General features: G+C 51.5%; 1 protein-coding gene across 3 annotated transcripts in view; it reads left to right on the forward strand.

Moving 5' to 3' along the window:
• The first annotated feature begins 273 nt into the window (after positions 1-273).
• The window catches only part of PPIL2 (peptidylprolyl isomerase like 2), a 30,290-nt gene continuing 5,945 nt past the window's right edge, over positions 274-24,618 (forward strand). For all 3 annotated transcript variants that reach the window (XM_047090222.1, XM_047090224.1, XM_047090225.1), the window contains exons 1-15: positions 274-419; positions 2,878-2,927; positions 3,713-3,758; positions 5,889-5,951; positions 7,526-7,577; positions 11,545-11,596; positions 15,688-15,779; positions 16,641-16,730; positions 17,580-17,655; positions 18,398-18,558; positions 19,388-19,463; positions 20,032-20,138; positions 20,592-20,681; positions 21,031-21,064; positions 21,615-21,732. In XM_047090222.1, the coding sequence (XP_046946178.1) occupies positions 388-419; positions 2,878-2,927; positions 3,713-3,758; positions 5,889-5,951; positions 7,526-7,577; positions 11,545-11,596; positions 15,688-15,779; positions 16,641-16,730; positions 17,580-17,655; positions 18,398-18,558; positions 19,388-19,463; positions 20,032-20,138; positions 20,592-20,681; positions 21,031-21,064; positions 21,615-21,732 (1,139 nt within the window). In that variant the 5' untranslated portion in view covers positions 274-387. The remainder of the gene's footprint in view (positions 420-2,877; positions 2,928-3,712; positions 3,759-5,888; positions 5,952-7,525; positions 7,578-11,544; positions 11,597-15,687; positions 15,780-16,640; positions 16,731-17,579; positions 17,656-18,397; positions 18,559-19,387; positions 19,464-20,031; positions 20,139-20,591; positions 20,682-21,030; positions 21,065-21,614; positions 21,733-24,618) is intronic.

Raw genomic sequence — 24,618 nt, forward strand, 5'->3', positions numbered from 1 at the left:
TGGTGAGACTTAAGGTGGACTTTTAAAAAAATCTGAGAAACCAGGTCAAACCAGGGCAGGCTTGAGCGGGGGGATGGAAAGGAGAAAAGGTCTAGAGAGAGCCATCTCTGTTCGCCCAAGGAAGAGGGGCTTCGAGGCCCCTCGGCCCCCAGCAGGAGGCAAACCCTACCACAGACTGCCCAGGTGCCCGAGGACTGGGGTGCACCGACTGGGCATGCGCACTTGGCACCGGGCGCCACTGTTCGCGCATGCCCTGCGCCCACTTCCGGGGCGGGTCTGCGGGGCCCGGAAGTCGTTAGGGAACTCGGCCGAGAAGTCGGCTTCTAAATCGTTTGCTGTCGTTTTTCCTCACTCGCTGGTCCTGGCACTGCTACCGCTCCCGCCGCCATGGGGAAACGGCAGCATCAGAAGGACAAGATGTAAGTTGAACCGCAGCCGGAAGCGCGGCCCCGCTCGGCCTCAGTGCCCACCTGACGCGCAGTCCGCGCCGCCCTTCTTCCCTCTCTCAGAGCTGGTTCCCAGAGCCACTCTTAAATGCCGTTTCGTCTCGGAAGCCTTTGTCTCCTCCAAGGCAGGGGAATTACCCCGACCGCCGAGGTCTCCCGGGTTTCTTGGTACTAACACCGTCAGTGCTTCTGAGCGTGCGAGCCCCTGCCCCTCGGCTCCTCGGCTTTTGCCCTGGAACGCCCCATCTCCACTCTCGAATTCTGCCCCTAATCAGCCCCTTTTTCTCCTCCACCTCCAGTCTTCCTGTGTGCCGTTCATTGGCTTACACACATCCGGAATCTTCCATTTTAAAACAAACCAGCCTTGCCCCGTTGTTCCTCTCCTGCCACCGTGGTTTTTTTTTTTTTTTTTTTTTTCTTCCGAACAAGGCGTCAAAGACCTGTGTCTACTTGCTGTTTTCTGCTGTTTCTTGAAACCGCTCCAGTCAGGCTTTTCTCCCCAGCACTATTCCTGTCAGGATCCTAGTAACTTCTCTGTTGCTAAATCTAGTGGTCAATTCCCAGTTCTCGTTTTGTTGGGCTTGTCAATAGCGTGTGACACGGTTGACCACCTTGCTCCCTCTGAGGCCCTTCTTTGATATCTGAGACCCCATATGCCCTTTTCCATTTGTTTTCCATCTGTCTCAATGGCCTCTCTCAGTCTCCTTTGCTGGGTCTTTCTCCCACTCTCTCAGACTTCATACGTCCATGTCCCCCACGTTTCTTCTCCCTTTACATTCTCCCTGGTCATCTCTCATCTTGCAGTGGTCAACTGCTTACTTGATATCTCCAGTTGGAGGTTTGATAGACATCTCACATTTACTTACAAAAAATTTTTTTAATGTTTTTATTTATTTTTAAGACAGTGAGAGAGAGAGAGACAGAGCACCAGTGGGAGAGGGGCAGAGAGAGAAGGAGTCACAGACTCTGAAGCAGGCTCCAGGCTCAGAGCTGTCAGCACAGAGCCCGATGTGGGGCTCCAACTCACAAACCGGGAGAGATCGTGACCTGAGCTGAAGTCAGAGACTCAAACGACTGAGCCACCTAGGTGTCCCGACATCTCACATTTAATATGTTCCCCCCTCATTTTCCCTATCTCAGTGGTCATACTGCTACTTAGTTTACACAGGTCAGAAGTCTGGGAGTTAGCCTTGGTGCCTCTTTCCTGAGGCTCTCTCCTCCCCCTGTTCATCAGTAAATCCTGTGGCTCATCCAGGAAGTAAATGTGGAATAGGAAGGCACTCACTAATCCACCAAACCCCTCAGTAGGTGGAGTGTATTTCATCTCCTTTGACATTTTTATTTATTTATTTATTTTTTATTAAAAAAAATTTTTTTTTTAATGTTTATTTATTTTTGAGACAGAGAGAGACAGAGCATGAACGGGGGAGGAGCAGAGAGCGAGGGAGACACAGAATCGGAAGCAGGCTCCAGGCTCTGAGCCATCAGCCCAGAGCCCGACGTGGGGCTCGAACTCATGGGCTGCGAGATCGTGACCTGAGCTGAAGTCGGACGCTTAACTGACTGAGCCACCCAGGCGCCCCTATTTTTTTATTTTTTATTTTTATTAAAAAAAAATTTTTTTTAACGTTTATTTTTGATACAGAGACAGAGCATGAACGTGGGGGGGGGGTTGGTCAGAGAGAGAGGGAGACAGAGAATCTGAAACAGGCTTCAGGCTCTGAGCAGTCAGCACAGAGCCCGACACGGGGCTCAAACTCACGGACCGTGAGATTGTGACCTGAGCTGAAGTCGGACGCTTAACCGACTGAGCCACCCAGGCACCCCTCCTTTGACATTTTTAGATGCCTCCTGATTGGTTTTCTGTTGCCTCTCTTGCTTGTCCCTCTATACACAGCTGCCGGAGTGATGCTTTGAGGACTTATGTTAGAGCATGTCAGGGCCCTACTCAGAACCCTCCGGCCGCTTTCCATACCACTTAAAGTAGATCCACAGCCATCACACAGCTTGTGGGGCCCCTCGTGATCCAACTGCTAGCCTTCTTCACCTGCTGCCACATGCCCCTGTGCACACTCTTCTTCAGTGACTTCACCCTTTTCTGAAGACACACCAGCTTTTTCTGTGTCAGGACGTTTATATGGGATAAGCTTGCTTGGTCCCTCTGCCTAGAAAGCTCTTCCTGCACATCTTCACATGGCTTGCTCCTTTGCATCATCAAGCCTTCTGTTAAATTCTGTTCATTTCCTTCAGAGCAGAGCAGGAATGTTTGTATTTGCTTACTAGTTTGTGTATGTCTGTGTTGCATCTCACACATTATAGGTGTTTAATAAGCATTTGCTGAATGAGTGAAATGATTTAATCATCAGTTACTTCTAGAGACTGTCCTCTTTATAAAGGGGGGTGGTAATAAGATTCTCTGTCTCTTCTTCAGGTACATTACCTGTGCTGAATACACTCACTTCTATGGTGGCAAGAAACCAGGTAAGGCATGAAATCTTTCTGTTTTCCTTGATGTGGATGTGTGTGTGTGTGTGTGTGTGTGTGTGTGTGTGTGTGGCGGGGCGGGGGGTGGGTGTTGTAATTAAGGGATGATGTTTTTACTACACAATGAGACTATAAAAATTAACAATGAACAAGAACACAAAGTGTAGCAGACAAATGGGTTGAGAACACAGATGATTCACAAAACAAGATGAAATAAAAAGAGCACATTCTCATAATTGTTGACCGGGGTAAAATCAGCACAGGATTCTTGGAAAGCAAAGCCAGGCCCCACAGCAAGGGTATTAGGATTATGGGAGAAACCCAACCCCAGAGGCTTACGCAAGTATGTCATTTTTTCTCTAAGTTCTTTCTTGATGTATTCCATGTGTCCTACCTATTGAAAGGTTTTTAATCCACAGCAGTTTTTGCACTAGGTAATTCACATGAACTTTTTCTTATTTATTTATTTAATTTATTTTTTAAATATTTGTTTATTTTTGAGAAAGAGAGAGCACTAGTGGGGGAGGGGCAGAGAGAGAGGGAGACACGGAATTCGAAACAGGTTCCAGGCTCCAAGCTGTCAGCACAGAGCCTGATGTGGGGCTCGAACCCACGAACTTCGAGATTATGACCTGAGCTGAAGTCAGATGCTTAACTGACTGAGTCACCCAGGTGCCTCCACATGAACTTTTTCTTAACATGGAATTGAATTGTTGGTAGGAACACATACATGAAGTGTTTTACAGAATAAACTTTCCATCTTTTATTTTCATCTTAAACAGATATCCCACAAGCAAATTTTCGTCGCTTACCTTTTGATCACTGCAGGTAAGAGTTTTGAGTGTTTATCTTTCCCTCCTAGTTGTTTTCTGTTACTTAATGACATATTTTGACAGTGAATATGATTTTTGGGGATGCAGATGTGGGTTCTGTCTGTGTTCTCCTGTCTAGATCTTCCTTGAACTGAGAGAAGATGACCTAACAATGATAAGAACTAATATTTCTGCTCATTCGGTGTCTATGTATTTGCATTTTTTTTTTCCAGCCTCTTTCTTGCCTTCCAAGGTAGGTAGACTCTGTTGTTTAGCCTACTTTACAGGTGAGAGGATTAATGTTTAGAAGTGGGAAGTCCCTCACCCATGTGTCACATCCAGGAAGTGATGCCATTGAGGCTTGGACCTGGTGGCCTGACTCCGGGCCCATGTCTTTCATGCTTTACTTTTGGTCCACAGTCTAAGCAGTAACAGCAGCAGCAACAGTCATGATACTGTGAACCCCTTCCCCCTTCCCTGCGAGCACAGGTTATTGGTGAGGATGAGGAGGGACCCAGCTGCAGAGCCACTCAGATGCTTCTTCCCACTGTGGTTGGTATGTGTATGAACAGGTGTGTCTGCTGGAGAAGTGGGGCTAAGATTAATGAACCCCAAGACATTGGGGCTTTGGGGATTGGGCAGGTCCAATGGTCCATTTGGGCCTGAGTTTCTCCAAGCTTAAGCTGTGATCGTCCTTGCCCTGGACACATGCTGTGTGTGTGTGTGTGTGTGTGTGTCCCATTGGGCATGATGAGCTTAAGAACTGACAAAGCTCTACTAGTGATCCCAGCACCCTGATTGGGGCAGGTCAGCCAGACACCATAGGGCGAGAAGGGTGCAGGGAAGGCCAGGGATGCAGCCACTGGGTCGGCTCCGAGAGCCGAGAGGCTCCCATGTAGCGCTGAGTGAGGGCTTTTCCCTTCTCATAGCACTTGCTCAGGGAGGGTCAGCAAGTGAGACCCAGGCTTCATTGGTTGGATTTCTCCCCACCCCCACCAAGTTTTGTCATCACCTTCATGGGAATGTGGTATCCTTCAGAGTGGGTATGAATGGATTTTATGGAAATATTTTGGTCCTTGGTTTCCAGTTCCTCCAAGAGGTCTCTCTAAGCTGTGTTTCATCTACTTTTTAACTACCTTGGGTTCTGGGTAAAAATGTGCTTTGAGAATATGCCCTTCAAGGCCCATTTGGGAGAAGATGAATGTGCAGTGTCTTGCCGTTTGGAGCTTGCTTTGGTGCTGGGTCGTGTTCTCATCAGTCCCCTGCAGCACCAGGATCACCACTGGGTTAGAGCAGTGGTTGGGCCAGAGGGGGAGGTGGTGAGGTTGCCCCATGGGAGCTTTCTGGGGCAGCATCTGGGGAGGTGATGCCATTGCCACCAGGCGGTCCAGGTCCAGAGGACTGGCCTGTGCCATCTGGGTGACCGAGGTGCAAACAAGCCAGGTCAACCAGGGCTCTTGATGGCTAGTGATGGAAACCTCATGCAAGAAAAAAGGGTATTGATATAAAGAAGCTCACCAGGTACTGTCTCCCCTCATCTGTGGGCTCTCCTTTTCTAAACCCAACCCTCCTGAGGTGGCAAATGGCTTGTGGCAGTCTGGATCTCTGCACACCCCTCTACCCCCATATCCATGTATTAGAACTTAACCTAGGGTTCCTAGGGCATCGGCTGTTGCCTGAGTCACGTGCCTGTCCCTTGGAAATGTTGGGCAACTGTGTGCACACTCTGGTCAGGAGCAGGCAGGGCACCCCCAGATCACAATAGCTCCACAGAGTCTCTTGGGATGCGAGAGGGTAGTTTTCAGTAGAAAAGTATGGCCTGCCTGCTATGTGAGGTTTTGGGGAGTCCCAAACCCAAACCCCCAACCTCTTTGGGGCTTGAATGTGATCACGTGTGTGTTATATGACACAGAGAGTGTGGGGAGAACCAGGCTTTTGTCATTCCAGGGACCCTTGCCTTGTATTTATTGGTTTGTGTGGGGAGCTTCTGAGGGTCAGGGCTGTGGGGTCACCTCTGTACTGGCACCCAGCCCCGGCTGGGCAGAGGAGCACTGGTATTGTTGCAGGAATGAGGGAAGGAGGGAGGAGCAAAGGGAGAAGTCACGGGAATCACTGTATGACTTGGAGTGACTCTGTCCTTTGTTAGTCTCTCTCTGCAGCCCTTCGTCTACCCAGTCTGCACCCCCGAAGGAGTCGTCTTTGACTTGCTGTGAGTTTGCCCTCGACTTTTGAGCTAACAAAAGGGGTGAGGTTGTTGACACCCACTCAGCAAGGGGGTATGGGACCAGCTGGAGGGTTTGTGTCTTCAGGCCGTGCCACGCCAGGCCATACTGAAGTCTTAGCAACCTCGGGACCTGAGTGGGCCTCTTGGGGACCCAGGAGGGACTTCCAGGGCCTTAGGGATGAGACAGCAGTGCTGCTGTGACCCCTGGGCAGGCAACCTTGCTGGCAGATGCTGCTGTCCCTGCCTGGGGTGGCATTGACCTCTCTACACACATGGGGGGTGGGGGGCTAGTGTTCTAATTGGCCTACCTATCCTGCTTTGGAATGTTAACAAACTGAGTACTTTCCACTTTATGAAAGTAGAGCCATAATTCAGGTACATACTTTCCCAGTGCTGTATTTTGAAGCATGTTGCTTAGTCTTTTTTTTTTTTTTTAATGTTTATTTATTTTTTGAGAGAGAGAGAGACAGAGATTGAGAGCGCGCCAGCAGGAGAGGGGCAGAGAGAGAGAGGGACACTCAGAATCTGAAGCAGGCTCCAGGCTCTGAGCTTTCGGCACAGAGCCTGATGTGGGGCTCGAACCCACCAACCCTGAGATCATGACCTGAGCCAAAGTTGGACGCTTAGCTGACTGAGCCACTCAGGCACCCCAATGTTTAATTTTTCAGAGACAGAGACAGAGACAGACAGAGGGCGAGCAGGGGAGGAGCAGAGAGAGAGGGAGACACAGAATCTGAAACAGGCTCCAGGCTCTGAGCTGTCAGCAGAGACCCAGATGTGGGGCTCAAACTCATGAACCATGAGAACATGATGCTTAAGGTCTTATGTTCCAACATAAACCAGCTTCTAAAACTTTCCTGTGTTTTAGTTTCCTTTTAGAAAATGTGGAAAATACTTGATGGTAAAAGGAAAAACTTACCGTAATCACACTGTCAAGGATAACCATTGTCAGTACTTATATTCCTCTTTTTCTGTGAGGTTATTTATGGCAACATGGTTGAGGTAATACTGCAAGGATAGTTCTGAATCCATTTTTCACTCAGTTGTGTCATTCAGAGTTCTCTGGAAGTACACTTTTGTGTTGTTATTTTTATTTTTAAGAAAGAGACAGAGGACAAGCGGGGGAGGGGCAGAGAGTGAGGGAGACACAGAATTGAAGCAGGCTCGAACTCACAAGCTGTGATATCATGACCTGAGCCCAAGTCAGAAGCTTAACCAACTGAGCCACCCAGGTGCCCCTGGAAGTATAATTTTTGATGCTGGCTCAGCACCTCATTGCACAGACGTATCAGCATTTATATATGTCTTTTTTTTTTTGCTTGTTTATGTTGTTTATATGTAACCACAATAAAAACCCTGGACATGTGTTGAAACCAGAAACACTCCCTTGCTTCCTTGGTCAAGGCTGGATGCTCCTCTTCTTGGCTTCTGCTAGCAGAAGTGAAGTAGAGCAAAGCCTGTTCGTAGCCCTCACCTGGACGCAGCCCTCCTAAGCTGTGGCCTCCTCACCAGCCTGCACCTGACTGCCTTACTGACACTGTTTCTTCTCTTCCCTTCAGTAACATCGTCCCTTGGCTTAAGAAGTATGGGACCAACCCCAGCAATGGAGAGGTAGGTGGCCGGGCAGGAGTTTAAGTGATGCCAGTGAATGCTATCCTCTTGTCTGACCTTTTGTTCTGTGGTTTTCATGTACATGCAAGCGCGGTAGAGGACTGTTCACGAGGCATGGTGAGCGGGACTGTCCTCCTCCCCCTTCCCCACATTGTTTCTTTCCAGAAATGTTCCCTACGTGCACACGCATATGCATAAACGTACATCTTCTTTCCTTGGGCCATGGTTGTAATCACAGGCGCGAACTCCTCTGTACTTGCTCTCCCCTCTCCCCCACCCCCGCGGTGTGTTGAAGACCTGAACATGGGTGCATAGAGCCCTGCTGCGTTCTGTGGTGGCTGCATGCGTCCTCCTGTAGGGAGGACATGTGCTGCTGAAGCACATCTGAAGTCCCCTGCTGTTACTAACAGGAGATAGGGACTACCCGTGTGCACGTTTCTTTGGGCACACATGGGAGTGTCCTTCCAGGATGGCTGGGTCACAGGGTGGGAGTATTTTCAGTTTGGGTAGCTACTGGCAAATTGTCCTCCAGAGAAGTTGCAAACGCCTGTTTCTTCATACCCTCAACAACCATGGATATCATCAATTTTTTAAAAAATTTTTGTTGCCTCAGAGTGAAAACACTTTTTAACTTTTTTTTTTTTTTAAGATTTTATTTTTATGTAATCTCTACACCCAGCGTGGGCTTCGAACCCACAACCCTAAGATCACGGGTTTCAGACTCTACTGACAGAGCCAGCCAGGTGCCCCTTAATTTGTATTTTTATCATGAGTTAGGTTAAGCAGGTATTTATATGTCGTGTATACAGGTCCAATGACACGAATTCTGTGTTGCTCAGGAAGAGGTTCCCAGAGCCAAGTTCCAGCTTATTCTCCTCTTTTGCCCCCCACTGCACACCTCCATCACAAACCTGCGGTGTTCCTATATTTTACACATTCTGTTGGTCCCTTTTCTTCTGAGAGGTCTCTCTCCTTCCCTCACACTGCAGCCCAGGTCCATTTCTTCATTTCTTCATTTGCATCGTTGCATCCATTTATTCAGCATGGTGGTAGCCTGTGCTGTGTGCAGGGCCAGTGAGCCGTGAGCTGTGGAGGCAGAGGTATTCACCGACAGGCAGGCTGGGGGTGGGGGGCTTGGGGAACGTCTGGAGCAGCACAGTGCCATTGAAGCTGAGACCTGGAGACGGAGGGGGATGGGGAAATGGTGGCAGATAGAGGCACATGGGCGGTGGGGGGAGGCTTGGAGGCTGTGGGAGGAGCGTGAGTTTGTTCTGGGGGGTGGTGCTGGAAGCCGGGCAGGGTTTCAAGCCCAAGCGTGTTGTGATCCTGCCTGTGTTCTAAAGGCCCACTTTGGCTGCCCTGTGGGAAACAGGACTATGTGGAGTCAAGGGTGGAAGGTGGGAAAGCAGCCAGGGAGGGGGCTGTGCACTTGTCTGTGTAAGAGGTGGTGTGTGAGTTTGGACCAGGGTGAGGCGGGGGAGGTGGCACAAAGAGGCTGGACCCAAGATGGCTGTGAAGGGTGGGCCTGTGGGACTTGCTGGGCCATCACATCAGGGTCTGTGTGTCCCCAGGGCGGGGGGAGAGCTCAGTAGAAATCTTCAAGTGCAGCCACGTTTTGAGAGGACTGGGTCAGTTAGCACGTTCTGTGCCATGGACAACAGGTGGAACCGGGTGATACAGCCTGTGCTTGGCGCTCCGGGCCAGTGCAGCTTCGGCAGGAAGGTGGATCCCTCAGAAGCAGAGCCATGGGCAGGTCAGCAGGAGGGAGCTGGGAGCACGGAGTGAGGGTGGGCAGTTGGAGTGGAGGGGGAATGAGGGGGGCCAGCAGGGAGGGTGGGGACTTCTGTGGGACTTTAGAGGACAAGTCAACTCCAGGGTGTCCAAGGGAGGTGTTTGAGGCTAAGAGGTCAACCTGATGAAATACGGACTGTTCAAGGAGGAGGAGTGTGAGGACGAGGTGGGCAGGGTGGGTTCTGGCACGGTGGAGTGGAGAGCTGGCCCAGGGGGCTGGGGTTGGAACCCTGTCTGCTGGGATGAGGTCCCGACCTGACTGAGAAGATAGTAAGCTGGGTGTGGCCCAACTAGTTCTGTGACAGAGACCCTTGAGAACATGCAGAGTGGAGGCCATCGTCAGGGAGGCCCAGGAGGACCTGGCTGCTGTGAGGCTTGAGGGCGAGGTAGTGAGAGGGTGAGCGATGTGAACAGTGTCCTGGTTGGCAGCCTGGGACAAGTGAAATGTCACTAGTTCTTTACTTAGCCGAGGTCTTATTACCTGTTTTCTGGAGGCCCTTCTGTGCTATCTGGGCTCCTCTGGCACTTGTGACAGGGTGTAGGGTGTTTTGGGCCCCTTGGATCAAGTGAGTGGCTCCCCTGCCCTTGGATGAGACAGGGCTAGACCAGTGGTGCATGTTCTGGGCCCGGCTGCCCAGAGCCTGTGGACTTTTCTCTCAGGTGGTTGAGGTGCTGCTGGTGGTCTGGCCTCCCTAAGGAGAGTGCTCTCTTTCAGGTGTCTGCTGTGTCCTTCCTCATTTGTTGTCATTTGAAAGTGTGACTGGCAGTGTTTTTCTGTGAGGCTGTCTGCTGGGAGCCACTGTGGGCTTCCAGGGGCTTCCTATGGGGTCTGTGCTGCCTGCCTGTGCCCCGTGCAATTGGCTTGTGTTTGGGGTACATTGCCTTCCCTGACATGAAGGTCACTTCTGCCTCAGTGGAGCATCTGATGTTGGGGCTCCTCTGCTGCTGAGGGTCTGCTTTGTGGTGTCAATGGTGTCTTTTAGGCCCCACTCTGCCCCTGACCCCTCTCATGTTTTCTTGTCCATATGTCCTCTGTCTCCTTCCCAGTGGATATTGTTACTGTGGACATTTTGCTTCTCAGGTGCTTGTCAGGGCCCCCAAAACATGTAGATGTCCTGGGCTTGGCCTCCCACCAAGAGTTGTATATGGGGTCTCTCTGGGTTGGATCATGTGCCTGGGCCTGAAGGAGGAGGGCTTTCTGATGGGAGCAACCTCAGAGCAGGGACCCTGTGGTCTGTCGTAGAGTCTAATGCTCACCTGCACTGGTGAGAAGGGCCATTGAGTGGCAAAGGAAGGAATGAAACCAGCCGTGGAGGAACAAGGGTGGGCTGGCCAGCAGGCAGTGGCCTCACAAGGCTTCGCATGTGGCCTGGCCACTCAGGAGGGTGAGGACATGGGGGCCTGGCCCAGGGATGCCCACCCAGCGTTTTCTCTGTGCGTTAGGTAGTCAGGGTTGGGCCCGCACCAGAGTGGTCAGAGGCTGCCAGGTTGTGGGCCCTCAGGTGCTCCTAGGTGCACAGCTTTGCCTCCCCTTCTGGGGTCTCCATAGCCCCCTTCACTGCCTCCAACCCAGCCCTCCCACACTGGGGCAGCATTTTTCCTCTGGCTGCCTGGACTTTGTTTTATTGTAAAGTTTCCCACAGAAGAGGTAAACTGCAGACAGTGCAGGAACTTTGGAAAATAGAGGATCCCATCACAATCACTCAGCATTTGGGTATATTGATTCCTTTCCCCCCACTTTTTAATATTCTGTTTTAAATAGTCATACAGCAGAATTGTAGGTGCCCATCTCTGTATCCACCACCCAGAAGAAGAAATACACACATTTTTTTAGCTTCAGAAGTAATCAGTGCTCACAATAAAAATGTCTGAACATTTGAGAAGTATAAAACAAATCTCCACACTCAGCCTCCACCTCTAGCTGGGGGTCTGCCCCTGTGAGCAGTTCAGTTTGCCCACTTAGAGCCTGGGTTGTACAGCCCATCTTCTCCAGGTTACTTCTGTGTCCTGGGGGCCTTGGGTCAGCACCTGTGTGGCTTTTCCTCTTGCCTGTAGCTGTAAAGGCTTGCTTGGTCAGAGACCTCCAGTCTCTGCTTCACCTAGCCTCATAGCCTCAGCATTTCTTCACATCAGCCACTTATTCATTGTTACTAATTATTAATTATTTTCCTTCCAGAAGCTGGATGGGAGGTCCCTGATCAAGCTGAACTTTGCAAAGAACAACGAAGGTGAGTGATCCCTTTGACACCCAATTCAAAAATTGGCCCACAGACCCCATAGCCCCTGTCTCTCACCAAGATCTCTGCAGAATCCATCATTCCTTTCTGATCAAGCCAGACATGGTTTTTTTTCTTTTTTATGTTTATTTATTTTTGAGAGAGAGCATGTGCGAGTGAGGGAGAGGCAGAGAGGGGGAGAGAGGGAGAGAGAAAATCCTAAGCAGACCCCATCATATTGGCACAGAGCCCGACCGAGGCTCAGTCTCCTGAATCATGAGATCATGACTTGAGCTGAAATCAAGAGTCAGGTGCTTAACTGACTGAGCCACCCAGGCACCCCATCCCAGGCACTTAATTTTTCAAAGATGTAGGGGCATCTGGCTGGCTCAGTCAATGGACAACATGACTCTTGAGTTTAAGCCCCATGTTGGCAGTAGAGGTTACTTAAAATTATAAAATGATTAAAGTAGCAAAGGTTTATATGTACTTTACCCCAATTAAAAAAAAAAAAAAGATGTATAATTTTTCCTTAAAGGTCCAAGTTGTTTAAAGCTGGGGGTGGGTGGGATATTTCTTCCCGCAAGGGCAGTGGGGCTGTGAGGGTTGTTGGTGGCCTTTGTGTGTATAGTTGGGTCCTGTGGGCATGGACCCTGTCTGGATGAGGCGCTGGTCTGCTCATCACTGGAACCAGAAGCTGCTCAGACTGAGGCCCAGGGCAGTAGGTATGGGCAGTGTGATGGATTCGCCAGGCAGCTCTTAGTCTGGGCTTCTCCTCACCACTGGTTGTAAAGCCCACCCCAGCCCTGGGGTCCTCCTGCTTTATATCTCTCTGCACCCTCAGCCATTCTTTGTTTTGTTTTGTTTTTTTTAATGTTTGTTTATTTTTGAGAGAAAGTGCAAGTGGAGGAAGGGCAGAAAGAGAGGGACAGAGGATCTGAAGCAGGCTCTGTGCTGACAGCAGTGAGCCCGATGCCGGGCTTGATCTCATGAACCGCGAGATCGTGACCTGAGCCAAAGTTAAATACTCAACGACTGATCCACCCAGGTACCCCTCCCTCCACCATTCTTATTCATCAGATACCAGAGTTGAGGTGACCCCCACAGGCACCAACCTTGCTCTTGGTTCTTTGTGGGCCTGGCACAGTTCTCTTGGCCCATATAGATGCCATGGTGGGGGTTGTCTCTGCTAACCAGGAACGTACATTTTGGGGAGATGCTGAAACACGTGAAGCTGGGACCGGGCAGTCCTATCTCACCCCAGACAGAGCCTGGCTCACAATAGGTGCTAGTTCGCTGTAAATGAGTGAGTGTGCACAGTGCTTTGTGGACAGTCCCTGGAGGTCAGGGACCGGTAGCCAAGTGGTGTAGATCTTCCTCTCTGAGATCAGCTGAGTTAGAGAGGCCCACAGTGTGTCTCTCATTCAGCAAATATTTACTGAGCACCTACCACATGCAGAGAGCAGAATAGGCTACATCCCTTCTGGAATAAAAGCTTCTGGAATGGCAAGGGAGGAAACTGGAAAACAGATCACCTTAGTGTGTCAGATGCTGCTTCTACCACCAACCAAAGTTAAAGATGAGGGAAGAGACTCCTAGGAAAACACACTGATAGGATTTGAGTGGGAATCTGATGAAAGAGGAGGCCTGTGGAGATGTGGGGGAAAGCATTCCAGGCAGGGGGCACAGCCAGTGCAAAGGCCCTGAGCAGTCCATTATTGCTGGAATAGTACAAGGGGTGGAAGCAGGGGCTTCAGTCAGAGGGGTCAGGGTTGGGGATGGTGCCGGGCAGTCATGCAGGGTCCAGGCAGCCACAGGACTCTCAGATACCAGCCAGAGAGGAAAAGACAAGTTTGACCTTTCACCTGTTTGTTTTTTTTAAACAGTTTTGACCAGTAAGCACCTTTCTTTGCTTTCTTTCTTTATGTTTATTTATTTTGAGAGAGAGAACCAGAGTGTGGGCGAGCGAGCGAGGGAAGGACAGAGAGAAATTGAGAGAGAATCCCAAGTAGGCTCCATGCTGACACAGGGCTCAAACCCATGAACTGTGATACCATGACCCAAGCTGAAATCAAGAGTTGGATGTTCAAATGACTGACTGCCCTTTTTGCTTTGTTTTTAATTGAAAACTTCAGACACATTAAAGTAGAATTAGTATGGTGATCCCCTGCCCCACATCCATCACCCAGCTTCAGTCCCATCCACTCAGGGCTGTCTGATTTTATCTGTGCTGCCATGTGCATAGGTGATATTGAAGCAAATATCAGGTGTATCTCTAAAAGATAAGGACTCCAAACTAGTCATACTACCATCATCCCACCTAAAAAATTAACAGGAATTCCTTAGTATTGTCAAATATCCAGCCAGTGGTCAAATTTCTGGAATGCATTCCTTTTTTTTTTTTTTTTAAGTTTTCAAATCAAGATTTTTTTTTTTAAGTCCACACAAATCCGTGTCTTTGATATCTAAGTCTCTTAATCTGCAAATATTCTCCTGCCCTTTTTTCTCAGTTTATTTGTTGAGACTTACTTGAACAGGCTTCCTGGCTGCCTGGTGCGGAGTTGGCAGGGCAGGGGCAGGGAGGGCAATGGGAGTTTGTTGCAGTAACATAGGTGATGGAATGTGGCAAGATCTGAGATGGAGGATGGGGCCAGGGTGGTGATAGTTAGCAGTGGGTTGGGGGCTGATGGAGCAGACTCTTCCAAGGAAGGCCAAGTAGGGGTTGGGTTTTGCAGAATGACTAGGAGTTTCCCAGTGGAGTGGGAGGAGGGGGCTTGAGTATCTGACTGTCCCTCTGGGTCTCCACTCTGGGCATGCTGACACAGAGTTTTGCCTCCTCCTTTTCTCTGACCTTGGGCCTTTCTCTGGTCTCTGCGTGTCCTCCCTCCCTCCCTCCTGTCTTTCCTTCCGTCCGTCCATCCGTCCTTCCTCCCTCCCTCCCTCCCTCCCTTCCTCCCTCTTTCCCTTTCCTTCCTTCCTTCCTTCCTTCCTTCCTTCCTTCCTTCCTTCCTCCCATTTATTCATTCATTTATTATTTATTTATGTATTTATAATTTACATCCAAGTTAGTTAGCATATAGTGCAATAATGATTTCAGGGAGTAGAGTCCAGTGCTCATCCCAACAAGTGTTCTCCTTAATGCCCCTTGCCCATTTAGCACATGCCTCCATCCACAAGCCCTCCAGCAACCCTCAGTTTGTTTTCTATATTTAAGAGTGTCTTATGTTAGGGGCGCCTGGATGGCTCAGTTGGTTGAGCATCTGACTTCAGCTCAGGTCATAGTCTCGTGGTTTGTGAGTTCGAGCCCTGCGTCAGGCTCTGTGCTGACAGCTCAGAGCCTGGAGCCTGCTTTGGATTCTGTGTCTCCCTCTCTTTCTGTCCCTCCCCTGCTCATGCTGTATCTTTTTCACTCTCTCAAAAATAAGTAAACATTAAAAAACAAAAACAAAATAAGAGTCTCTTATGTTTTGTTCCCTTTCCCTGTTTTTATATTATTTTTGCTTCCCTTATGTTCATCTGTTTTGTATCTTAAATTCCACATATGAGTGAAGTCATATGATATTTGTGTTTCTCTAATTTCATTTAGCATAATACCCTCCAGTTCCACCCATGTAGTTGCAAATGGCAAGATTTCATTCTTTTTGATTGCTGAGTAATACTCCATTGTGTGTGTGTGTGTGTGTGTGTGTGTGTGTACACACACATATATATACAGCACATTTTCTTTATCCATTCATCCATCGATGGACATTTGGGCTCTTTCCATACTTTGGCTATTGTCAGCAGCACTACTATAAACATGGGGGTGCATGTGTCCCCTCGAAACAGCATACCTGTATCCCTTGGATAAATACCTAGTAGTGCAATTGCTGGGTCGTAGGGTAGTTCTATTTTTAATTTTTTGAGGAACCTCCACGCTGTTTTCCAGAGTGGCTGCACCGGTTTGCATTCCCACCAGCAATTCAAAAGGGTTCTTCTTTCTCCGCATCCTCACCAATATCTGTTGTTGCCTGAGTTGTTAATGTTAGCCATTCTGACAGGTGTGAGGTGTATCTCATTGTGGTTTTGATTTGTATTTCCCTGATGATGAGCCTTCTTTCTAGGAAAGTACCACTGCCCAGTGCTATTCACCGTGTTCACCAACAACACCCACATCGTAGCTGTCAAGACCACGGGCAATGTCTATACCTATGAGGTGGGTTCTTGGGAACTGTGTCCCATGCAGGCTCTTTGGGTGTATGCTCCAGGGAAACCCTGGGCTGGCGTTAAGGTTGCACTGGGTGCAGTGGGCACAGCCTGTCCCCGTGGAGCCTACATTCTGAGAGCTGTCAGCGCAGACAGGAAGAGGTGTGCCCTTCCTGCAGCCTCCAGACCTGAAACCTGGCCAGTTCTTTTGTACCCCAGGGGTCCTTCCCACCATCTTCATCTTCACTGACTGGGCCCTGGAAGGGAACCTGTGCTCTGAGGGCAGGCCTGGGGCTGAGGGGAGCACGGAGCCCCCCTCCACTGCGTCCTGGTGGAGTCCCCAGGAGGAGCAGATGCAGGCTGGTGGGCAAGTGTGAGGGTGAAGAGGCCCTGATTTCCATACCTGTCCTCCTGCTCTGGGTATGCCAGCACAGGGTACAGAGCAGGGTGTGGGCCCCATGTTGCAGGGAAACCCTCCCTGAGATGTTATCAGACCTGTCACCAGCTGTTGGCAGGGTCCTGGTGGCCAGTGCCACCCTCGGGGCTCCAGGGGTCACTTTTGCCCAAAGAGTGCACAGATTTGGTGGAAGGGCTTTGATAGAGATGCATGGCTGGCCTTGTTGAGCCTGCTTATTGACATAAGATGTGTATCATGAGAGTGTCCTTTGGTGAGCTTTGCTCAAATGGCTGAATTTGAATCTTTCAGGCTCATCAAGCTCCGCCCTCAGTGGTGGGGTCACTGCTGTGAGCCCTTGGTGGGTCCCGTCTTTTTCCTCACCTCTGAGATGGCGCTGTCATCTGGGTGGGCTCCAGGCTCCTGGTGCCAGCATCGGGGCCAGCACTGTAACAGTGGGCTCTCTCTTGGCTGTAGGCAGTGGAGCAACTAAATATCAAGGCCAAGAACTTCCGAGACCTGCTGACAGATGAGCCCTTCTCTCGGCAGGACATCATCACCCTCCAGGTGGGTGTCCCCTTCCCACTGCTGTTCCCAGGAGGGACCGTGGCACCCCTCTGCCAACCCCACCTCTCCACCCAGGCTCTGTGACCTGCCTGCTGTTTCCCAGCTGCCCTCAGCTCCTGGCAGCACCCCTGCTTTCTGTCAGCCTGGGCCTTCACAAGGCCGCTTCACATCTCTTCTTCCAGTGCCTGCCCTTGCTACGTCAAGGCCGCTCCTCTCTGCCCCAGAGCCATCTCCGTATCCAAGTGGGAGAGGATGGGCTGGTGTGTGCTCTACCCCAGTGGTGAGCATGGGGCTAGGGTGTGCCTCTGAGTGTCAGAGAGTGGGTTCCTGAAAGACCTGGACTTAGAAACCAGGGGTGGCCTTTGTGGACCCCTCCCATCCAGGGCTTGTCCTGTCCTCATCGGAGGTCCGTGCACATTCCCTCCCACAGTGTGGGCTTGCTGTCACCAGGACCTGAGGCACCAAGGGGTCTGTGGCAGCCGGCCGAAGGGAGCGTGGGGTGTGGCATGTGGGAGGCTAAGATGGGTGCCCCATTCTGCCTGCATCCCCTCCACGAAACTCCATCCGTCCCATGACTGCCTGATGCGAGACATGCTCATCTTCCGTGTGCTAGGGAGAAGGGGACACAGTTTGGAGAGCAGCTAGCCATTTATATCACTGTCCCCACCCCACCCCTGCTCCTGGCCGTGCTCAGCCCTCCCCTGACCCCTGACGCCCACCCTCCATTCCCTGCTCGACACCCCAGATCTCTGTGCTGCCACTGGCCTCTCCTTCCCAACCCCAGCACTCAGGCCACCTGCCTGCCTCACTGCCTGGCTCACTGTGCTGTGTGTGTTCTTTTTGCTGCAGGACCCCACCAATTTGGACAAATTCAATGTCTCCAACTTCTTTCATGTGAAGAATAACATAAAAATAACAGATCCTGGTAGGTGCAACGGCAGCTGGTCTGGGTGCCAGGGGTTTGGGTGCCAGTGCTTTCTGGGTAAAGCCCTCGCCTTCCTGGGGCTGGAGCATCCAGGAGTCTTGCTCAAGCCTAGACTGGCTACACTTAGCTTCTGTGCTGAAGTTGGCAGGACCTTGTTGGCCCATGCCTGCCCACAGGGGGCCTGTTGTGGGCGTCCCAGCTGGGGCCAGTATCCTTGGTGCCCACCGCCTCATGCCATGGAGGCCTGGCTGCCGCCTCTTCCCCACTCAACACCTAGCTCCAAGGCCCTTCTAGGCCGCTTCCTCTCCCAGGTCCTCCACTCGCTTCTTAGAAATTGGCTCTGTTCTCATTGTGGGGATAGGTAGTCAGTGAGGGGTGGTGACTGTGGCCACTGCTCAGCTAGTTGGTTGCTGCTCCCAGTGTCATTTGGTGCAGGGCTGTGTATGAGCCACTGGGGCCAGGTCACGGCTGGGGACAGACCAGAGCCGACTGTGGAGAACACTGTGGGCGGGTTGACTTGTACCCTTGTGAGCCGTTTCCTCGCTCTCTCTCCCTCTGCACACCCTTTTCTTCCTCATAGCTACCAGGAAAGCATCACTGTGATGGAGGTTCAGGTTACCCAGCCTAAGTCCTAGCCTGGGCTTCCACTATTACAGCAGGCTCTGGCCTCCTGTCCCTGTCGTGCACATTTGGGGACATTGCTGGGGGCTCGGCTGATCAGGGCCACTGTGCTGTTTTATAGATGAAGAAAAGGCCAAACAGGACCCATCTTATTATTTGAAAAATACAAACGCCGAGACCCGAGAGACGCTGCAGGAGCTCTACAAAGAGTTCAAAGGGGACGAGGTTCTGGCTGCCACCATGAAAGTCCCAGAGAAGAAGAAAGTGGACAAGCTGAATGCTGTGAGTAGGCAGAGGGCCACACAGCTGCCAGCTCAGCCAGCCTGCCCAGCTCAGCCCCTCAGAGGTCTTGGTGAAGGGACTCATGGAGGCCTTGGGATACACTTGGAGGGGGGTGGCCAGGACCCCTCAGAGCCCACGTGCCCCTTGGAGGCCCATAGGAGGGCTGCATTGAAAATGGGCCTCAGGAGGCTGGGGATGGCAGGTGGGGTGCTGGAGGCCACACATGGCCTGTTCGGGCAGGGCTATGGGGGATGAGGGGGACAGAGGGGGCTCTGAGGCTCCATCCTTAAAGAATTATCCAGAAAAATTTGCAAAAGTAAGAAAAGAAGGGTTGTGGTTAATAATCCCATTCCTCTAAAACAACAGTGCTTAGTATTTTGATGTATTTCCTTCTAATGGGGAGAAATCTTTTTTTTCCCACTGTCTTAGATAAAAATAAAACCTATTGGGGTTTATTTTTTCCTGATTAAAAAGGCAGTGTGTTTACTGTAAAAAGTTGAAACGTTTGCAAAAGAACTAGAGTCCCTGGTACTGTGAATACCAGAGGTGACCAGTTTCTACTTACTTCCAGGGTTTCAGTTTACATGAGAGCCTTGGCCAGCTCAGCCTTAGCCTCCTGCACAGGCGGGGCCCTGTGTTGCGAGCACCCCGGCTCGGTCCCCTCAGTCCGTGAGCTCTTAGAGGGCCCAGCCCCCAGGAGGTCCCTGCTGGGCTCTGTGGGCAGCGGCCATGGACAGTTTCTTGGAGGAAGGGCACCAAGCAGGGCCTGAGCAGTGGGGCCCCAGCCTCTCAGGGCACCGCTAATGCACCCATGTGGTTTCCTCTCCAGGCGCACTATTCCACCGGCAAAGTCAGCGCCTCCTTCACCTCCACTGCCATGGTTCCAGAGACTACGCACGAAGCAGGTAGCTGCCTTTGCACCTTCATCTCCAGCAGTGCTCTTTAACAGCATCCAAGGGCAGGGTGCCCCCTTGAGCATCACTTTATCGTGCCTGGCCTTCATGGGTGCTTAGGCAACTCAGGCATGATCAGGCAGCCATAGGCCCTTTTGGAAAGTATGTTTGTCCGGGATGGCAGAGGCTGCAGGGGGGCCAGGCCGGGAGTAGAAGGTCCTCCCTCCACCTGCCGGGGCTGCCCTGCCTTGGGCTCCAGCCCGTGTCCCACCTTGGCACTGTCCCCACGCCCCTTCCTCTTGTGTTCTCAGCCTCCCAAGTCCCCACCATCCCCTTTGCCCCTCCTAGCCTGCTGTGTCCAGGCTTTTCTAGTACCTCCTTAACCTCTGAGCCCTTCCTCATCCCTCTACCTGTACACTCACCCTGTCCTGCCACTGTGGCCCCTGTGAGCCTATGCTCAGACCAGGAAGACTCTTGGGCTCTCCCCAAAGCTGGGGCTGCGTCCCCGGCCCTAGAGTCTGGTGTGGGGTGGGCTTGCCCGAGATGGAGGGCAGCACAGAGCTCTGGCCTCGGTTTGCAGCTGCCATCGATGAGGATGTGCTGCGCTACCAGTTTGTGAAGAAGAAGGGCTATGTGCGGCTGCACACCAACAAGGGCGACCTCAACCTGGAGCTGCACTGCGACATGGTAGGTGGCTGCCATCCCCTCCACCTAAGTCCAGGCCCTTGCCAGGGTCTTAAATACATAGCTGCACTTGGCACATGCTCATGGTACAAAATTCCACTTGGTCTCCAGAAAGTATGGTGCCCCCACCTCCCTTTCTGTTAGGGACCCTGTTAGCGGTGCACTGCATTTCCTTGGTCCGTGCTCTGAGCAGTTGCGTGCACAACCTTTACACAAAAGGGGTCAGGCTCCACACACACACCCCTGCCCCCCACTTGTTCAAGTGTCTCTCCACGGCCCTGGCTTAGGGTCACAGCAGATACAAGTGTCTTGTCATTTAGCTTCACAGGTCCTTCTTTACCATGTCTGGGCTGGGCAGCAGACCATTGCCCCTGCACGGTAAGGGCCCTGGGTGGCAGTTGTGATCCTTGCATCAGTTGCTCCTTGCCTCACAGAAGTATCTGGGCTATTTTGTAGACACCAAAAACCTGTGAAAACTTCATCAAACTCTGCAAGAAGCAGTATTACGATGGCACCATCTTCCACAGATCCATCAGGAACTTTGTGGTGAGTGACAAGAGTCAGCACTGGCCAAAGACTTGCTTCTCTGTAGGGGCCCTGTGACTCCTGGCCAGCATGAGTCCTGCAGGTGACTCCTGGGAGTCATTCCTATGAGCCCCTTTTTTTCAGGGCGGGGAGCCTGCAGGCTGACCCTTAAGAGTCCCCAGCCTGGCCACACTAGGCTTGTGCAGAGAAGTGGCCTGGGAGGGCCTTGTCCTCACCCAGAACTCCCTTGAGCCCCCCTGGCAGGTGGGGAGTTCATTCAGCCAGTGGTGGTGGGCGGTGGCAGGAGGGCCAGGCAGGGCCTCGGGCTCAAGGGGTACAGCTTGCTGACTGGCTTCTTGTCTTCTCACAGATCCAGGGGGGAGACCCCACTGGCACAGGCACAGGTAGGTACTAGTATGGGGGCCACCCTGGCAGCTTTGGCTGCTTCATAGGCCGCGAGGGGGTAGGTGGGTGCAGGCTGTGCTGAGAGCTCCAGATGTGGAATCTGACAGACCAGCCACCAGCCTGCTGTGTGACCTCAGGCACATCCCTCATTTTTCTCATTTTGAGATGGTTGTAAGGCCTGGTTAGAGGATGAAAAGCAACATGTTGCCTTCTTGCTGCCTCTTGAACCCTTCAGCCTGTTGGCTCCTTGGGCCCGGGCCACTCCCTCACCCCACGTGGTGTGAGCAGTAATAACCTGTGGTTTTCACCTTCTCCTTGTACTAGGGGCCTGGCCCCATGTAGGGGCTCTGAAGGACCTGGGGGCTGGGAGGAGTCCATGGGGAGATAGTGATGAGGGTCCCTCGGGGCCAGGGCTGCCCTCTGAGGTACTTGGCAGCAGTGCCCCTTGGGACTCAACACACATTTCCAGAGCTGGGCTTCATCCTTCGGGCTGCACTTGGCCTGGGACCCAGTCATTCTTACTGCCAGTCATGCTGCTTTCTCTTCCAGGTGGGGAGTCGTACTGGGGAAAGCCCTTCAAAGATGAATTCCGGCCCAACCTCTCGCACACGGGCCGGGGTATCCTCAGCATGGCCAACTCGGGGCCCAACACCAACAAGTCTCAATTGTGAGTCAGCCGGCAGCTGTGGGTGGGTCCTCCCTCTCAGCTTTGCCCTAGAGAGCATACACTACCTGAATCCCACCCAGAAAGTGGGCAGCACTCCGGGGGGAGACTCACCACTCCCCCACCCCCCAAGTGTGTGTGCTTTGTATGTGCCCATGAAAGAATAGACATGGGTGGTTACACAGAGACCCAGAGCGGCTGTAGGAGGCAGATGCGGGTGTGGGTGTGGCTGGCCCGGGCTGTGGGGAGAGTGCATGATGGGGGGCAGGGGCGGCTAGAACTTGTAGTGCATTTCTGGAAATGGGGAGACCCAGTGAGGGTGTGAGAATTCTGCTTGCAGCATTGAGGTGTGAGATGCTTGGGACACTCAGCCTGGTCCTAGTGGGTCAGCCAAGGGGGTGAGAATGAGCTGGAAGTAAAGACCTGGCCACCCTGGTCTAGATGAAAAGGCGAGGGGTGAGGGCCCACTGGAAGTGAGCGTGGGAAGGGGAACAGCCATACTCAACCTGGGAGGGACAGGGGTGGGGGATGTCTGTGGGGCAGCGGCAAGACAGTTTTCCGGAGGAGCCTTGCACAATGGGGCTGGCAGGGCAGGGGAGATCGGTCTGTGCAATGTGGGGGCCGATGATGGTGGCATCTAGCGGGGCAGGAGTGGTGGCTTTCCTGGACGTTTGATGGGATTCCCCCGCAGAGCCGTGCAGCTGGGTAGAATGGGGGTGCCCAGCCAGGCAGGGTTTCGCTTGGCCTCAATCATTCCCTCTCTTGGGAGCTGGAGGAGTTCACTGAGTTTCATTATTTCTGATTTTTAAAAGTCTTTAGTTTCTGCTTGTTCTTTGTCAACTCTTTCCTCTTTGCTCACTTTTTATGAGGAAGTTTGTGTGTGCATATGTATATATAATCTGGAATTAGGCCCTGATTTACACAAGGATGTAACACATGCCTGGGAGGAGGTGGGGAAAGGAGCCGGGCCTCTCCTAGAACACCTGCTGGAGGAGCACCTTCTCTGTAGGAAGCACCCAGCAGGAGGGCCCTGGCTTAGGATGTAAAGGATTTATGGAAAATCGCCTGGAACGAGTCACCTAAGCTAGGGGACCATCAGGATACAAAAGGGGCCTCCCTTGAGAGAGGACACCCTGGGGCCCAGGCAGTCCCAGCACCCCCTTCTCCACTGTGCCCGTGGTGTCTGGGGCCAACCAGGCACACTTGACAGGGGCTCTGATGGGCACCCTCATACTAGAGGTGAGTCAACGGCAGGGGTGCCTGGGTGGCTCAGTCCGTTGAGTGTCTAACTTCGGCTCGGGTCATGATCTCGAACTTACAGTTCGAGCCCGGCCTCAGGCTCTCTGCTCTCAGAACAGAGCCTGCTTCAGATGCTCTGCCCCTCTCTGCCCCGCTTTCTCTCTGCCCCTCCCCTGTTCTCTCAAAAAGTAACATTAAGACAAAATATTATCTGGGATCTTGTCAAATGGAAAATACCTGGGAAAAACATCTGGAATATCAATGACTAAAAAGCTCTTAAAAATACAGGGGCACGTGGGTGGCTCAGTCGGTTGAGCATCTGACTCTTGATTTCTGTTCAGGTCTTGAGCCTCAGGGTCATGGGACCAAGAGCCCCGAGTTGGGCTCTGTACTGACAGTGTGGAGCCTGCTTGGGATTCTCTGTCTCCCTCTCTCTGCCTCTCCCCAACTTGTGTGCGTGTGCATGCGCGTGATCTTTTTCGCAAAAATAATCATTGAAAAAAAAAGACTTTTTGAGAGAGAGCGTGCATAAGCAGGGGAGGGGCAGAGAGGGAGAGAGACAGAGTATCCAAAGTGGGCTCTGTGCTGACAGCAGACAGCCCAATGTGGGGCTCGAACTCACAAACCACGAGATCATGACCGGAGCCAAAGTTGGACGCTTAACCAATGGAGCCACCAGGTGCCCTGATTTTATTTTTTTCTCAAGCTGTACACCCAGTGTGGGGCTTGAACTTAAAACCCCAAGATCAAGAGTGCATGCTCCACCGATTGAGCCTGCCACACACCCCAGATTTTAAGATCATTTTATCTACAGCAGACTATGAGGGTTCTAATTGGAGTGATGTGATGTTGATAGTTTGGAAGGATAGATGTATGACCTCTTCCATTTATGAATGTGTCTTGACATTCTGTGAGGCTGTGTTTTATATCTTTTAATGTGGCTTTATAGTTTTCTTCACCTGGGCTCCCTGCCTTCCTGGATAAGCCTGTTCATTAAGGATTTTATGACTTGTGATATTTTTGTAATGAGAATTCTTTTCCAATTCTGTTGCGCATGTGGAGAAAGCCTATTTTATTTATTTATTTATTTACATTTATTTATTTATTTTTGAGAGAGAGAGACAGAGCACAAGCAGGGGATGGGCAGAGAGAGAAGGAGACACAGAATCCGAAGCAGGCTCCAGGCTCCGAGCTGTCAGCACAGAGCCTGATGCAGGGCTCGAACTCACAAACCATGAGATCATGACCTGGGCTGAAGTCGGATGCTCAACCGACTGAGCCACCCAGGCGCCCCAAGAAAGTCTATTTTATATCTAGCTACTTTATCAAATTCTCTTGTAACTCAGATAGTTTTTGTTAAGAGTGTCTTGGGTTTTCTAGATACTCACGTTTATCAGCACAAGGTGGTGTTCTGTCTTCTCTTCTAGTGTGAACACCAGTCACTTCATAGGCCTGTAAGGAGAGGAGTAGGCGTAACATGCTGTTTTGCCATCTGATCAAATTTGTTTTGGGGCCTACTTTTTTGGAGAGACTGTGGCATTTCCAGATGTTTTTCTCTTAGCATCTGTTACTATGGTCCTATGGTTTTCCTTTCCTCCTGGAATTTGTGGATGTATCCTCTGGGCTGACCAGCCTTGCTGTCTGTCAGTC

This window comes from Lynx rufus, unplaced genomic scaffold, assembly GCF_022079265.1.
Source record: "Lynx rufus isolate CCGP_SWC_20201006 ecotype Redwood Valley unplaced genomic scaffold, mLynRuf1.p SCAF_29, whole genome shotgun sequence".
NCBI lineage: Eukaryota > Metazoa > Chordata > Mammalia > Carnivora > Felidae > Lynx > Lynx rufus.